This window comes from Budorcas taxicolor, chromosome 7 (assembly GCF_023091745.1).
Source record: "Budorcas taxicolor isolate Tak-1 chromosome 7, Takin1.1, whole genome shotgun sequence".
NCBI classification, from domain to species: Eukaryota; Metazoa; Chordata; class Mammalia; order Artiodactyla; family Bovidae; genus Budorcas; species Budorcas taxicolor.
Genome location: NC_068916.1, coordinates 52,265,769 through 52,281,459, shown reverse-complemented (window position 1 = coordinate 52,281,459; position 15,691 = coordinate 52,265,769). Strand labels below are relative to the sequence as shown.

The following is a 15,691-nucleotide window of genomic DNA, read 5'->3' as shown; positions in this document are numbered from 1 at the left end:
AGTTATGACCAACTTAGACAGCATATTAAAAAGCAGAGACATTACTTTGCCAACAAAGGTCCATCTAGTCAAAGCTATGGTTTTTCCAGTGGTCATGTATGGATGTGACAGCTGGACTATAAAGAAAGTTGAGCGCCGAAGAATTGATGCTTTTGAACTGTGGTGTTGGAGAAGAGTCTTGAGAGTCCCTTGGACTGCAAGATCCAACCAGTCCATCCTAAAGGAAATCAGTCCTGAATATTCATTGGAAGGACTGATGCTGAAGCTGAAACCCCAATACTTTGGCCACCTGATGTGAAGAACTGACTCATTGGAAAAGACCTTGACGCTGGGAAAGACTGAAGGTAGGAAGAGAAAGGGACGATAGAGGATGAGATAGTTGGATGGCATCACCGACTCAATGGACATGAGTTTGAGTAAACTCCGGGAGTTGGTGATGGACAGGGAGGCCTGGCATGCTGCAGTCCATGGGGTCTCAAAGACTCGGACACAACTGAGTGACAAACAGAACTGATGGATGGAATGTGGGGGTAGAAGGGAAGGCACATAGACTCTGGGTTTATGACTTTCCTCACTGTATGGAGAATGGTTCCATTTAGTATGTTAATGGAGAGGTGACTGGGGAAGGATCAGGTGTAAGAGCTGTTTTAAAAGTTTGAGGTACCTACTTAGATCTCCTGAGGTGATCTTCATGGAGGTGAGCTGTTGGAAATATGAATCTGGAATTTGGGCCACAGACACCTGCCTTTTCCAAGTCGGGTGTGGTGAGGAGGTGTGAGCCACGGAAAGGTGAGAAGGATGAGGAAAGGGTGTGCTGATCTTCAGAAGGCGGTGCGGGGGTGGGGTGGAGCAGGGTATGTCCTGGGGTGCAGAAACTTAAGGGTGCAGAACCTAAAGGTCATAGAGGCTTTCTAGGCCACAGGTCCCCACGTTCATCTCCCAGCTCCGCCCGCTGGTTGTTCCTTCTCCACTGGCCCAGGATGTACTGTCTTTTCCTCTGGTACTGGTTCCTTCCAGGCTCCAGGCGTCTTTCTCATCCTCGCTCCCACACCAGCTTTTCCAGTTCAGTGGGAATTGGGAAAAGGCCTAGGACCAGCCCTGTTTCCCTCATCAGACGCATCTTCGATGAGGTATCCAGTGATTCAGTTTTCCTGGTCACAGATTGAGTTCCTCGCCTTCCTTCAGCCGTCGCGTCAGGATTAGAGATCTGCATATGTAAATGAATGATTAGAAATAATTATGGGCTGAGTCAGCAGCTCCGTACTAGAAATAGAACCCAGGCGTCTTGACACAGAAACCTGAGGTTCCCCACTACTGTCCAGCGGACTCAACGTCCACCGGGCGGCGCGGACCCTTTCCGGGGTATTCGCAGCAGTAACGGAGGTTTAGTTTCTCTGCGGCCCCCTCGCGCTCTGCCGCGCAGCTAGAAGACTGATCGGGCGTGGGCGGGGCGAGGGCGGAGCTGGACAGGGGCGGGGCTTACATGTGGGCGGGGCTTCCTCGAGTTCCGGAGTCGAGTCGCTGCCTGGGCCGGAGCGGAGATGCAGCCGCCGCCCCGAAAAGTGAGCTTGGCCTGGAAACGGGGACTCCTGGCGGGTGGGGGGAGTGATGGGGACCAATCGGGCACCAGATCCGCCCGGAGAGGTCGAAGAGTAGGAAGGGGTCAAAGGCCAACCCAGAAGTAACCGAAGAAACATCCCATCTCCTCCTTGGCCCCGCCCCCTCACCGCTCCCAGCGCGGAGTGTTTTTCAGGTCCCCGCGCCAGGGGTCTTCATCCTCTTTTTACCCCTACAGGTGAAGCCGGCCCAGGAGGTGAAGCTTCGCTTCCTGGAGCAGCTGAGCATCCTTCAGACCCGGCAGCAGAGAGAGGCAGACCTACTGGAGGATATCAGGTAGCCCCTGACCCCTCCACATACCCCCACTTTCTCTGTCACATGCTCCGCCCCTTCTCCAACATACTACAGCTGTCGGGGCGGGCGGGGATGAAGAGCTCTCCAACCTGCTCATTCAAGTCCTTCACCCTAGGCCTCTCTCATACTGGATAGGAATTATCCTTCCGCCCACTCCAAAACATATAAACACACTGGGACCCTCTCTCAAAGCCCTTCACTCCACACCGCCCCGCCACCCCCACAATCAAGCTTTGGGCAGAACCCCTCCCCCCTTCCAGACCTGTTGGAAGGCTGGCAGACTCTGTACCCAGGCCCCCATGCATCCTCACCTCCAAGCCCACAGATGGTTTTCCAGGGGTAGGGAGGATCCTGCTGAGTCTGAGCACTGAGGTGCGGTTGTCCTGTGCTGCGGCTGCCCGAGGTGATCTCAAGGACTCTCTCTTCAGTGTCAGTGTAGTCACTCTGTAGGCCTGACTCCCCACTCCTTCCTGCTCACGCTGAAGAGAGGATGGAGGGTGGGAGAAATGGACCAAACAGGAACACCACCCCCACCCCACCCCCCCAATCTTCACAGATCCTACAGCAAGCAGAGGGCGGCCATTGAACGGGAGTATGGGCAGGTACGGGACTCTTTTCTCTGAACCTTCCCTTTTGTTCTGGCCTCCTTTACACCACCAGCAGTGTGGCTCCACACATACTCCTGTTCTGGTCAAGAGCATGTGCCTAGAATCAGGCATGTGTGTCAAGTCCCTGCTGTGGTACTATTTAGTTGTGTGACCTTGGACAAGTTACTTAACCTTCTGGGCCTCAATTTCTTTCTCTGTAAAATGGGAATAACAATAATTGTACCTTCACGCAGGGTTCTTGCAAGGATGGAATAGGTTAATGCATGTAAAGCACTTAGCAAAGTGAGGGATATTATCATATTCTGGTCCTGTGTTCTCACACATTGGGGTCTTTGAAAGGGAATTGGGTCTGTGATGATTTTCCCACCAGGCACTCCAGAAACTGGCTGGGCCATTCTTGAAGAGGGAAGGACACCGGAGTGGGGAGATGGACAGCAGGTGAGTCCCATAGTGGGGTGTGGTGGGGGGAACTAGGGGCCAAGAAGGAATGAGGCACTCAACCCCAGGAACCTGTGGGGAGGGCACGTGAGCTGTAGGTGGAGCTGATACAGCAGGAGAGCAGCTGACCCAGCAAGGACACTGGATGGCGGTGGAGGGCAAGAGGGATCCTTGTGGCTGAGATAATGGGCGGATCGATTGATGGGCTCCCAGACTAGGGGGATGGGAAAGCTGTCTGTCTCCCATGGTGCTGGGAGGGGGGCATCTGGTGAAGCTTTGGAGTGCTCCCCTCCTTAACACATTCTTTCTCTGGGGAGAGGCAGGATGGTGTTCGGTGCCTGGCGCTGCCTGCTAGATGCCACCGTGGCTGGGGGCCAAGCCCGGCTCCAGGCATCTGACCGATACCGTGACCTGGCTGGGGGCACGGGGCGGAGTGCTAAGGAGCAGGTGCTTCGGAAGGTATGGTTCAGTGGATGGGGTGAAGGAAGGGCTAACTCGGGGATGGAGGTGGTCTGGATCAGGACTTCTGTGTCCACACCCCTAGGGAGCAGAGAACCTCCAGAGGGCACAGGCTGAGGTGCTGCAGTCTGTCCGGGAGCTGAGCCGAAGCCGAAAGCTGTATGGACAGCGGGAACGCGTCTGGGCCTTGGCCCAGGAGAAGGCGGCTGATGTTCAGGCCAGGTGGGCTTGATGGGGAGTTGGGAAGCCTGGGGACAGGGTGTAGAGCCAAGGCACCATGGCTGGGTCTGACCTCCACTCCTTTCCTTTGCCTGCACAGGCTTAACCGAAGTGACCATGGCCTCTTTCACACTCGGACCAGTCTTCAGAAACTCAGCACCAAGGTTCAGAGGATGTGGGCATGAGTGGGGGCAGGGAGAGGTAGACAGATTAGTCTAGTGGTTTGGAACTCAGGGGCATAAGTCAGAGAGACTGGGATGAATCCAGGCTACCCTACTTCCTTGGTGCATGACCTTGGTAAACTTGTTCTCTCTGAGGCTCATTTTCTTCATCTATAAAATAGACATAGTACCTTTGTTTTTCGTTCCTTTTTTATTCACTTATTGAGGACTTTTATGCACTAGGCATTGTTTGAAACACGGGGGATACAGTGGGGAACGCTACCAGGAGAGTTCCTGCCTTCACAGCCTGGTTGGGGGGGACAGATAGTAAATAAACAAAGATTCAGAGTAAATGAAAAGAAAAGAAGGTCCTTTGATAAAGCATAACAGGGGAGTGTAATTTAGAGGGCTGCTACTGCTGCTAAGTAGCTTCAGTCGTGTCCAGCTCTGTGCGACCCCATAGACGGCAGCCCAACAGGCTCCCCCGTCCATGGGATTCTCCATGCAAGAGTACTGGAGTGGGTTGCCATTTCCTCCTCCAGTCCATGAAAGTGAAAAGTGAAAGTGAAGTCCCTCAGTCGTGTCTGACTCGTAGCGACCCTGTGGACTGCAGCCCATCAGGCTGCTCCATCCATGGGATTTGCCAGGCAAGAGTACTGGAGTGGGGTGCCGTTGCCTTCTCCAATTTAGAGGGAAAGCCTCTCTGAACAGGTGGGCTGAGTGTCAAGAAGGAACCAGCTGTGCAAAGATGTAGGGGAAGAACATTCTAGGGAGAGGCAATGATAAGTGCAAAGGCTGTGAGTGAGAATAACTTTGTAGGCTCAAGGAACTGAGAGAAGGCCAGGATGACTGGAGCACTGTGAGCAGGGGGATGAGCATTGTGGAAAGAGAGAGGGTGCTGGGGCCAGCTCATGTTGGCCATGGTAGACCATGGTAAGGAGCAGTTGGGGTTTTCTTTTAAATGTATGTAGTTTTCACTAGAAGATTTTGATCAGGAGTTGTGAGTATGTAAAATTTTTAGTATAGTTTGCCAGTTATCTCCATAATGTGAGAATTCTTTCTGGATCTGGGTTGGCCTTGGAAGACCCCCAAGAGTTTAGAGCTCCCAGCTGACACCTATGTTCCTCTCCTAGCTGTCTGCCCAGTCGGCCCAGTACTCCCAGCAGCTGAGAGCAGCCCGCAATGAGTACCTGCTTAACTTGGTGGCCACCAACGCCCACCTTGACCACTACTACCAGGAAGAACTGCCGGCCCTGCTCAAGGCTAGTCTCAGCCTAGATACCCCGGCCTCTCTGCAGGGAGCACCTCTCCCTGCTTCCCATCACCGACAGGCTGAGTAGGGTGGGAGAGCTAGCCTGCTTAGAATGGGCAGAAGAGACATTCCTGGCTTCTGCTTCTAGCTGGCTGCATGACATTGTGCACAACACTTAACCCTTCTGAACTCGTTTCCTCAACTGCTCAGACTACTTTATAAGACTAATGGGGCTCAAGGGAGAGAATGAATGTGAAAATGCTTTTTAAACTGTTAAGTGCTGTGCACACAAGAGGGTCTGTTTTTAGAAGCAATAATAATGTCTTATTCCTTCCCAATTTCCCATACCTCATGCCCATCTCCCACCCAAACCTGGACAGAGAGCTTGCTTGGGGGGAAGGTAGTGTCAGCATCTTGGGACTCTTTCCAGGCTCTGGTCAGTGAGCTGTTAGAACACCTGAGGGACCCACTGACCTCACTAAGCCGCACAGAGCTGGAAGCTGCAGAGATGGCCCTGGAGCATGCTCGCCGCGGGAGGCAAGCGACCTCCCAGGTGAGGGCTGTGCCCTATTGGAGCCCTCCAGAGATCCTCTTTACCCTTCTCTCCCAGTACAGCCTACCCCACCACATGTCTGCCCATTTCCTTCTCACTTTGTCCTTTCTCTTCCAAGAAAGGCTGGGGACAAGCTTGGAGAGGGAGCCAGTGAGTGGCTGACTTTGATTTTTTCCAACCCCCAAGGTAAGCTGGGAGCAGGATCTGGAGCTTTTTCTTCAGGAACCTGGAGTGTTTTCCCCCACCCCACCTCAGCAGTTTCAGCCAGCAGGGAATGATCAGGTGAGACCTCTGTGCTAGGTGGATCCAGGCCAGTTGTAAAGGGGACTGTGGTTTAGGCCTCTCTCCCATTATTCACATCCTAGTATTAACTTTGTTGTTCTTTAGTTGCTCAGTCATGTCCGACTCTTTTGTGACCCCATGGACTGTAGCCCACCAGGCTCCTCTGTTCATGGGATTTCCCAGGCAAGAATACTGGAGTGGGTTGCCATTTCCTTCTCCAGGGGGTCATCCCAACTCAGGGATCAAACCCACATCTCCTCCTGCATGGATAGGCAGATTCTTTACCACTGAGCCACCAGGGAAGCCCATAGAATTTACTTAGAGACTGTTAAACCATGGAGAGAGGGTTTCAGAACCCCAGTTCACCTCTCTCCCACCAGGACACAGACTAACACTCTTTATCCCACCCTTCTCTCTTTTCACTTCACTGTCTTTTTCATTCTGCCTCTTTCCCTCAACCTGGATCCCATTTCCAGGACTGTGTTTGCGTGTCCACACGGAAGCACACCTGTGTCCACAGTCATAGGTGTGTGCTCCCACCTGTTTGTGGGGAGGAGATAAGGAGGGAACTGTAGGGAGGAGGTGTAAAGGAGCAGCGTCAGGCAGTCCTCACAGCTCTCTATTCATTCAGGTGTGTGTCCTGGAGCTGGAAGGGGGTGCAGGAGGTATGGCAGGGGAGAGTGGCCTGGAGAAAGAAGTTCAACGCTGGACGAGCCGAGCTGCCCGAGACTATAAGATCCAGCATCATGGGCATCGGGTGAGGTGGGGGTGCAGGTGTCATGGCTGGGCAAGAAATGCTGAGAGATGGGGGTCCCAGAGTCACTGAGGGATGTCGGGGCTGTAGGCAGGAGGGGAAGGAAGAGTAATTCAAGCTGACAGTGTGGCACAGTAATTAAGAGCATAGTCTTGGGAGCAAGACTCACCTGGACTCAAATCCTGCTCTGTTGCTTCCTAGTTATATAACCCTGAGTAAGAGGGTACTGAGTGACTTCAGCTCTTTGGACCTCAGTTTCCTTGTCATTAAAGTGGGGCTAATAATAGCACCCACATCCCAGGGAAGATTAAATGACAGAATGCATGTGAAGCAACTAGCTAACTACCAGGTTGTTCTAAGTTGTGCCCCATGGTATCTCCACCCTCCCCTGTCCTCCACCTCCCCAACCAGGTGCTGCAGCGGCTGGAGCAGAGGCGGCAGCAGGCTCCAGAGCGAGAGGCTCCAGGCATAGAACAGCGGCTGCAGGAAGTAAGGGAGAGCATCCGACGGGCCCAGGTGAGCCATGCCGTGGGTTTAGGGCCACTGAGATCACACCTCCTCCGGCCTCCTCCACTCCATCTGATGGTGGGGAGACTGCAAGCAGGAGGTCGTAGAGGGTGGACATACCTGGGGAGGCTCCACTCACTTCCCAAAGGCAGACCCAGCCATCGCCTGGGTTGACCCCTCTTCCCCACGTCAGGTGAGCCAGGTGAAGGGGGCTGCCCGCCTGGCCCTGCTGCAGGGAGCTGGCCTGGACGTGCAGCACTGGCTGAAGCCAGCCATGACCCAGGCCCAGGATGAGGTGGAGCAGGAGCGACGGCTCAGTGAGGCCCGGCTGTCCCAGAGGGACTTCTCTCCCACGGTGAGCTCCCTCCACTCAGCCTTACACACTTGGGAGGGTAAAGAGCCCTAGTGGAAAGCGGACCTTATGAAGCAGGAATCACAATGGTACGTAACTCAACAGGTTGTTGTGAGGCTTGAATGGAATCACTTAAGTGTTTAATTCTTGGCACAGTTTGTAACAGAGAGAGTTCTCAGTTAACTTTTACTGTGAATATAGAATGGTGGTGATGAACTAAGGTCCTGAGAGCAGGCTGTAAGCAGTTTGAGTACCAGACACTCCATTTACTAGCTCTGTGATCTTGGAAAGTGATTTAAGCTTTCTGAGCCTCAGTTTCCTCATAAGTAAAATGAGGTTGGTAGTTCCACAAAATAACACAGGAACTTGTTAATTAAGAAACTTGTTAATTAAGAAACTTGGCTTCTCTGGTGGCACCAGTGGTAAAGAATCCGCTTGCCCATGCAAGAGGTGCAGGAGATGTAGGTTGATCCCTGGGTCACGAAGATCCCCTGGAGTAGGAAATGGCAACCCACTCCAGTATTCTTGCCTGAGAAAATTCCACGGACAGAGGAGCCTGGCAGGCTATAGTCCATGGGGTTGCAAAGAGTTGGACATGACTGAGCATGCACGCCATTAAGAAGCTTAAACAAGACAAGGTACATAAGATACATAGCACTGTGCCTGGCACACAGTAAGCACTCACTACTGTAACTCTGTGATTATCATTAGTGTTCTCCTGCCCTGTGACGACTCCTTGTGATCCAGGGTGAACGGTGGGGTGGTACTGCCTTGGAGGAGGATCCACAAGATTAACGGAAGGATGGAGGAGTGGGAGACACAGAGGGTACTTGAGACCGGGCCTCACAGTGATGTCTTTTCTCTGCCCCTACAGGCTGAGGATGCTGAGCTGTCTGACTTTGAGGAATGTGAGGAGACTGGGGAACTCTTTGAGGAGCCTGCCCCCACAGCCCTGGCCACGAGGCCCCTCCCCTGCCCCGCCCATGTGGTGTTTGGCTATCAGGTGTGAATGGGGGTAAGGGCCTCAGACCATCAGGGCTAGGGGACAACCAGTCCTGAATTCTTCTTTATGGGGCCCAGGCAGGACGTGAGGACGAGCTGACCATCACAGAGGGCGAGTGGCTGGAGGTCATAGAGGAGGGAGATGCCGACGAATGGGTCAAGGTGGGTAGGGACCTGGGGCTCAGACCTTGGCAAGGGAGCAGTGGGAGGGACTTCTCTGTGGCCCATAAAGACCCAGCCAGAAAAGCTGGAAGCCTGAGTGAAGAAGGGCCAGGGCCGTGGACAGCTGAGGCAAGCTCACTTTCTGTTCACATTGCTGGGAGAGCAGGCTCGGAACCAGCATGGTGAGGTAGGCTTTGTCCCTGAGCGCTATCTCAACTTCGCGGACCTCTCCTTCCCTGAGAGCAGCTGTGACGGCGACAACCCTTTGGGGGCAGAGCCCACAGGTAAGAAAGGGACAAGAATTGCTGAGTCATTGTGGCCCTGGGGTGTCGTGGTCCAGGGCACGCTGCTTCCCTCCTCCCCTCACCATCTCTCCTGGGCTTCTACAGCATTCCTGGCTCGTGCACTGTACAGCTACACTGGACAGAGCGCCGAGGAGCTGAGCTTCCCTGAGGGGGCGCTCATCCGCCTGCTGCCCCGGGCCCAGGATGGAGTGGATGACGGCTTCTGGAGGGGAGAATTTGGGGGCCATGTTGGGGTCTTCCCCTCCCTGCTGGTGGAGGAGCTACTTGGCCCCCCAGGACCATCTGAACTCTCAGACCCTGAGCAGGTGAGCCTTCCTTTTCCCTGGGTCCCCAGGCATCTCTGGTTGACCTTCCCATTCACGGAGATCCCATATTCATCTTAATACCCTATTCCCTGTATTGTGGCTTGGGCCTCCAGAGAAAAGGGAAAGCAAGGCAGTCTTCATAAGAGTTTGGTTGCCCTGTTTTAGAGCTGGATTTAAGTTCAGATTCCTATTCGATTACTTTAGGCAATGATTAGGCCTCTCTGAGCTTGTTTCTTCACATGCATGTAGAACGCGGATAATGATATCTTTTCTGGGAGACTAACTTTCCTGATGTGAGATAACGGAGGTAAAAGGCTTAGCCCAATGGCCCCTAGGAGGTGCTTTGATATATGGTACCTATTGTTCTAGCAAGATTTTGTCACTAACTAGATCTGTGATTTGGGATAGATGGTTTAATCTGAGTGTTTCCTCTGACATAGTAATCATCAAATACCTCCTTCATGGGGTGGTGGTGAGGAATGAATAAATTTTTAGTGCATGTGAAGTGCCAGCAAGATGCCTGGGACATATTAAGTGTCAATACATATGGGCTGTTGAAATGTGTATCACCTACAACCTTACCCATATACAAGCATTTGGCTGCTTTCTAGCTTGGGAAGTGATGGGGCAGGAACTGAAGATGGGATGGGAGGAATAGCTGGTGAAACCTTCCCACCTGCCAGGAATAAGCCTTTGCTCTCTCATTCCCAGATGCTGCCATCCCCTTCCCCTCCCAGCTTCTCCCCTCCTGCACCCACCTCTGCTGTGGATGGATCCCCTGCACTTGTCCTGCCTGGTGGTAAGTAGAAGGAGCTGGGCCCCCAGGAGGGTAAGAGACAGGAAGTCTGGAACTCTTGGGTTATACTTGGCCCCTCTGCCTGCCCTCAGGAACCTCCTCCCTCAGGCTCTCTGAGGCTTGATGGTAGAAGAGTTTGGGCTTTGGAGCCAGGCCCATTGGTCAAACTCTGCCCAGACTTCCTAGCGTGCAATTTAACCTGTCCGGGCCTTTACAGAGTGAGGAGGAAGGTTCCTCCCTCATTGAGTTTTGACAGTTAAAGAGATGTCTGTAGGGTACCCAGCGTTGTGCTGGGCACATAGCAAGTATGCAATCAGTAATTGTTTCTCATTATTATTAAAATTAGCCAGTTTCTCCCACAGTGTTTTCCCAGTACACATCCTTAGTGTTCTTGAATCCTGCAAACATCTGGTTTGCATCATTTTCCTCATCCATCTTTTCCAAAACCATATCTTCTAAAAGGTATTTCCACTTTCTTCTCTGCACCTCTCTCCCTGACCCTGGAGCCCCTGTTACCATTTTCTGCACCCTACTTCTCCAGCACCCTTAGTTTGCTTTGAATACTTTAGTACTCATTCATTGTGTTTGTTGGTGTTTCATTATTCAGTCACTGACAGCCATTAGGGGTGGGGGTGCTCTGATCCCACTTCCCCTACTCTGGTACCTTTAGCAGGGCTGAGTATACAGCAGGTGCCCAGTAAGTGTTGAGGTTGGATGGATTGATGGATGTTATGACCCAGGTTAGTGACTATTTGTTAAATCAGAAAATATTTACAGAGTGCCATGGTTCTAGTAGCTCAGCTGGTAAAGAATCCACCCACAGTGCAGGAACCTTGGTTCGATTCCTGGGTCTGGAAGATTCCCTGGAGAAGGGATAGGCTACCCACTCCAGTATTCTTGGGCTTCCCTGGTGGCTCAACTGGTAAAGAATCCGCCTGCAATGTGGGAGACCTGGGTTCAATCCCTGGGTTGGGAAGATCCCCTGGAGATGGGAACAGCTGTCCACTCTAGTATTCTGGCCTGGAGAATTCCATGGACTGTATAGTTCATGGGATCGCAAAGAGTTGGACACAACTGAGTGACTTTCACGGTCCTAAGAGCTGGAGATACAGAAGTGAACAAAATAAAGTCAGTAGGCTGACTTGTGGTTCTTATTTCCAGATCAAGACCTGGACTGCCCTGGGTCCCTGGACATGATGGCACCTCGACTCAGGCCGGTAAGGGCCCCTCCCTTGGAGGAGAGTGTTGGAAGAGGGGTCACTCCAATTTGTCCTGTTGTGTCTGCAGAGCGGAGGGAATGGATGGGATATCCTCAAGGGAAGCCCCGGGAGCACTGACTGTGTGTTTCCTACAGATGCGTCCACCGCCTCCCCCTCCGGCTAAAGCCCCGGATCCTGGCCACCCAGATCCCCTCACCTGAAGCCAGGGGGAGTCTCCATCCCCCAGTGATGCTGCTGCCCCATCTCCGTGCTATCAGACTGCCCCTTCCCATGGTGATCCAAAGCGACACAGTCAAATGCTGGAATCTCCCTGATTTCCATTCTCACCTTCAGGGGTAGACACTACTTCTCTCCCCATTTCTGGGGCTGGAACCCATTCCTTTTTCCCCATGATCCTTTAGCCATCTCTAGGGCTGAAACTACCCCTTCTCTTCTGCCACCACCCCATCTCTAGGGTGGTGAACTACCCTGAAATCTCTGGGACTGGAATTTGTTCCCCGAAGTCTTGAATGGCTCTGGCTCATTTGTGTCTCCACCCTGGTTCTGTGAACCATCCCACTGCAGATGCCAGAGCCACTGGGGTTGGGGCCTGGGACAGGGATAGGCCTGTCAGAAGGAGCTGGAGCCAGTATGCAAAGCAGCTGTAATGGTCTGAGCAGATTTATTGACAGTGAATAAAGGGCACAAAGCCCGAGCCAGGGCCTGGGCCTCTTGTGCCAAGAGGGCAGAGGACCTAAGGTGCTATTGCTTTAAGGGCCCACCAAGGGCAGGGGCCTACTCCCAGCCGCCACGCTCTAGCATATGGAGTGAGGTGATGGGGAAGGTAGGTCAGGTGGCCTGAGGGCAGGCAGGGGAAGGGGAGGAGGCTGAGGGCCAGGGATGAGACTTCTCCCCAGGTACCCCCAGCCTGAGACTGTGCAACTCCAGGTGGAAGTAGAGTGGGTCCCTCAGCTGGGGGGCAGTGCTGTCCAGGGGAGGGGAGGGGCTTCATGCCCAACCCACTCCCTGGCCTGCCAGCTGGTAGTCCGTCAGCACAGTGAAGGAGGCGGCTTGGAGGAAAGGAAGGGTGACTGTTGCCTCCTATTCCAGCGGAGCCCCCCGCTTTTCCCCAGAGGCTGCAGGACCTTCCCTACCCCCTGGAGCACATGGTCACTCCCCACCACCGAACCAAGGAATATGTACTAAAGGCTGAGCCTGCAGTTGACCCCAGGGATTCAGGGAACTGATGGGCTGAGGTAGTTTCATATAGGGGTTGGGAGGATAAGATTGACTTGGGGCCCAGGCAGACTCACCTCACATACCCCCTGCTCCCCGTGGTGGGGACACCTGAGAGAGAGGAGGGGTGGACAATGAGAGAACAGGAGGTGGGTCATACCAGTGGCCTCGCAGAACAGGAGCAATAAGAGCTCAGCCCATTGCAGCGCTGGCCATGTCTTCATACCTGGTGATCTGAGGTGTCCTGTTTGCTTGGCTGTCCGTTTGCTTCTTTTCTGGCTGGCCCTGGGCTTGGGCCCCTCCCTCCAGCCCCGAGCATCGGCTCTGTAGAGGCTCCAGGGTTCCCCTCAAGTGCACGAGGGACTCGGCTGTTGTCCCTGAGTCCTCCATTCTGCATGGGGGTGCTGGCAAGGGCCGGGGGCTGCGGCCTCTCAGGGGGAAGGCTTTCGATGGCAGGCATCCCTGTCCTGGGCTGCCCTCCCCCAGGCCCCTGGCCGCCTCCTGGGTCCTGCGCGCCACCAGACCCCCAGCTCCTGTCCGTAGGAGAGCCATCACGATGCTCATGCAGCCCATAGCGCTTCTCAATGTGCGTCACCCGGAACCTGGGAGGGGAGGGGACACTGGGGCTTAGGGCCAACTCTCAAAGACTGCTTGGCCCTTTCCTCTGGTCAGGGACATCTTGGGTTTGAGAGCCATGTCCTTCTGATCTAAGGCAGGGGAGATAGCCTCAGGTTGTGGGGCACATTGTGCAGCCTGACTCCTGCTGTAGCTCCCAGTCCAGGAAGAAAGAGCCAGGGCCCACCTTTGGAGTCAAATGCCTGAGCACTGGACCCCCACCTCAACCTCCCTGTCACTGGGGTACTCTATATACCCACCTGCCCACAGAGAACACGGTGGTCTCCCCAGGCCGGGGGCGACTCTTTCCTTCCTTGGAGCGTCCCTGACGGACAAGTGGGGGTCTCTTGTTGCGGCTGCAGTGAATGCATGGGGCTGAGGAGCCCAGGTGCACTGTGTGATGATGGGAGGGGGCTCCGTCTTGCAGGCTGGAGGTGGCATCCACGCTGGACGGTAGGGAGGAAGGGAGCAGGGGGGAACATTCCCATTTTTCTTCCTGTTCTGTTTGTTCCTGTTCTTTCAGCGTGCTCCTTAAACCCCCCCAGATGTCCCACTTCCCCCAGGCTGCACCATTCTTTTATTGTCTTTATCTAATAAACTGAATATGAAGATGTTACTGACCATGTGTTGTTTTCCCTCCCAGGGCTAAAAAGTGAGCAATGTTTAACCCAGGGGAGTGGCATAAGGGATGAAGGTTAGGCTTGATGACATCTAAAGGAGAGATGTGGTTTGGAGGATTCAGGATTTTTACCAGACTTTCTTCTTCCTGTCCATTATTCAGCCTTACTCTCCCCTGTCACCCTAATCATGCAAGGAGACTGGGAGAGGAATGTGCTTGAGGAGAGGATACTAAATCATACTGGCCCATGTTTCCAGCTCACCTGGACAGCTGCACTGTCCCTTCTCCTTCACTGTCCCCCAGCATCTCCTTCAGGGCCTCAGCGTTGGCTGAGGGGAGAAGGAAAAGAAGGGGTCAGTGGAGGCAAAGGCAAGGGCAAGAGAAAGCGAGGAGCTGGGGGACAAGGGGACAGCCTACACCCACCTTCATTTTGGATGATGCAGCGAACAATTCTCTCTACTGTGTCCTCATTCATGTCATCGTCCTCAGCTGAAGGATGAAAGAAGTTGGTGAGGCAGTGGGAAATGGATCAACTTTGAAGGTACGTTACCTGGTGGTTTCTATGGCTTATTGCTCAAGACCTACCCCTTTACCAAACTGCATCATTCTGTACCTTAGCATTTCAAGGGCCAGGGCAGAAAAGAAGAGAAAATCAGTGGGAGTCCAGGACTACCACCAGTGGGCCCTTCCCACCCACGGTGCCTTCTCTAGCCCTGCTTTCAGGGTGGTGGCACCCCACTTGCTGACTCAAGAAAGCATTACTAGGCCTCCTATCTTGGTCAGGATTTAGCCTGGGTCTGTTGGCTAGGTCAGGATTTAGCCTGGGTCTGTTGGCCAGGAAGAGGTGTGGGGAGAAGGGTGAGGGAGGAAGGTGATTGAGCCAGGTTTTAGGCTGTTCACTCACGGGGCTGGAGCTGGGCGTCATCAGGCTCCGAGCCCCTCGAGGTGCGGCAGCGGTAGCCCTTCTTCTTGAGCACGTGGCAGATCATGAAGCCTACAAGGCCCATGAGGAAGAAGACCAGCACAAGCAGGAAGAGCATGTACAGCCCATGTTGGGGCGGTTCCAGGTCAGGCTGTGGTTCCGACATGAGGCCCTGGCGGGTGAGCACGGGCCAGGGCGGCTCCTGGAGTTAGGGGGCTGCAGCTAAGGATGGGGGGAGGGTTAGGAATGCCGTCCTCAGGATTCAAGACAGACAAGCCTCTGAGGTCTGGCCCCACCCCCTACCCAACCAAGGAGCTGTCCGTGCCAGGGGTGCTGGTCCGGGCCAGGGGTGTCAGACGGCGGCTGCGCAGGCCCTCTTCCACGACCCTGGTCCCTCTTCCCCGACGCCCAGAGCTCCCCGTTTCCAGCTTGTCCTGAGCTTTCGTCCCTCCCAAGGACACTGCAGAGCGAGATGGGACGGAATTCTCAGGTGGCCGGCACAAGGATAGTGCCTGAGTCAGCGTCCACATCTCTTCTGCGCGGGCCTGAGTCAGGCCTCCGCAGCCCCTTCCCCTTCTTGTACTGTCTCACACACACCCCCTCCCGCCTTTCGGGTTCTCCCGTCCTGACCACCTGGCCCACCCGGTACCGGTGGTTTGGTTCTGGCTCCGGCTCCGGCTCCGGTTCCAGGGGCGTCCTAGTCCGGCTCAGGGCCCCCGACGCCCTCCCGGCGCTCATCCCTTGCTTCCTTCCCCTCCCCCCTTCGCCGCCTCAAGGGCTCCGGGCTGCGGCTGCAGATACCCGTGCCGCGGCAGGGGTGGGGGGAGGGAAGGATGGAAAGGGATGAGGGCTGGTTGGGACCGGCGACAGGCTCCGGACAACTCCAGCCGTGGAAAGGGAAGGAGAAGGGGGGCGCTGCCGCAGCCGCTCTGGGTCCCCCAAAGCCTTCGACCGCCGGCCGGGGACCAGGGGGCGGAGCCCAGGTGTGCGGGGCGGAGAGAGAGAGCCTTGCGCGCTTCTGAGCGCAAGTGTGG

The 15,691-nt window shown here is 54.5% G+C and overlaps 2 protein-coding genes across 2 annotated transcripts; one reads left to right on the top strand and one right to left on the bottom strand.

The window, feature by feature from the left end:
• The first annotated feature begins 1,540 nt into the window (after positions 1–1,540).
• FCHSD1 (FCH and double SH3 domains 1) lies at positions 1,541–13,401 on the top strand. Its single transcript, XM_052643304.1, has 20 exons — positions 1,541–1,562; positions 1,796–1,893; positions 2,468–2,513; positions 2,890–2,957; positions 3,281–3,416; positions 3,502–3,638; positions 3,736–3,799; positions 4,930–5,058; positions 5,479–5,601; positions 5,788–5,883; positions 6,515–6,640; positions 7,049–7,153; positions 7,338–7,499; positions 8,371–8,499; positions 8,577–8,660; positions 8,827–8,944; positions 9,050–9,270; positions 9,982–10,069; positions 11,228–11,283; positions 11,421–13,401. Exons 1-20 carry the CDS (start codon positions 1,542–1,544, stop codon positions 11,484–11,486), a joined length of 2,073 nt encoding a protein of 690 aa, XP_052499264.1. The 5' UTR covers position 1,541; the 3' UTR covers positions 11,487–13,401.
• On the bottom strand, positions 12,580–14,823 carry RELL2 (RELT like 2). Its single transcript, XM_052643305.1, has 6 exons — positions 14,640–14,823; positions 14,159–14,224; positions 13,998–14,064; positions 13,377–13,562; positions 12,728–13,103; positions 12,580–12,612 (listed from the first exon to the last, which is right to left on the bottom strand). The coding sequence occupies exons 1-6, from the start codon at positions 14,821–14,823 to the stop codon at positions 12,580–12,582; spliced, it is 912 nt and encodes a 303-aa protein (XP_052499265.1).
• Positions 14,824–15,691: the final 868 nt, after the last annotated feature.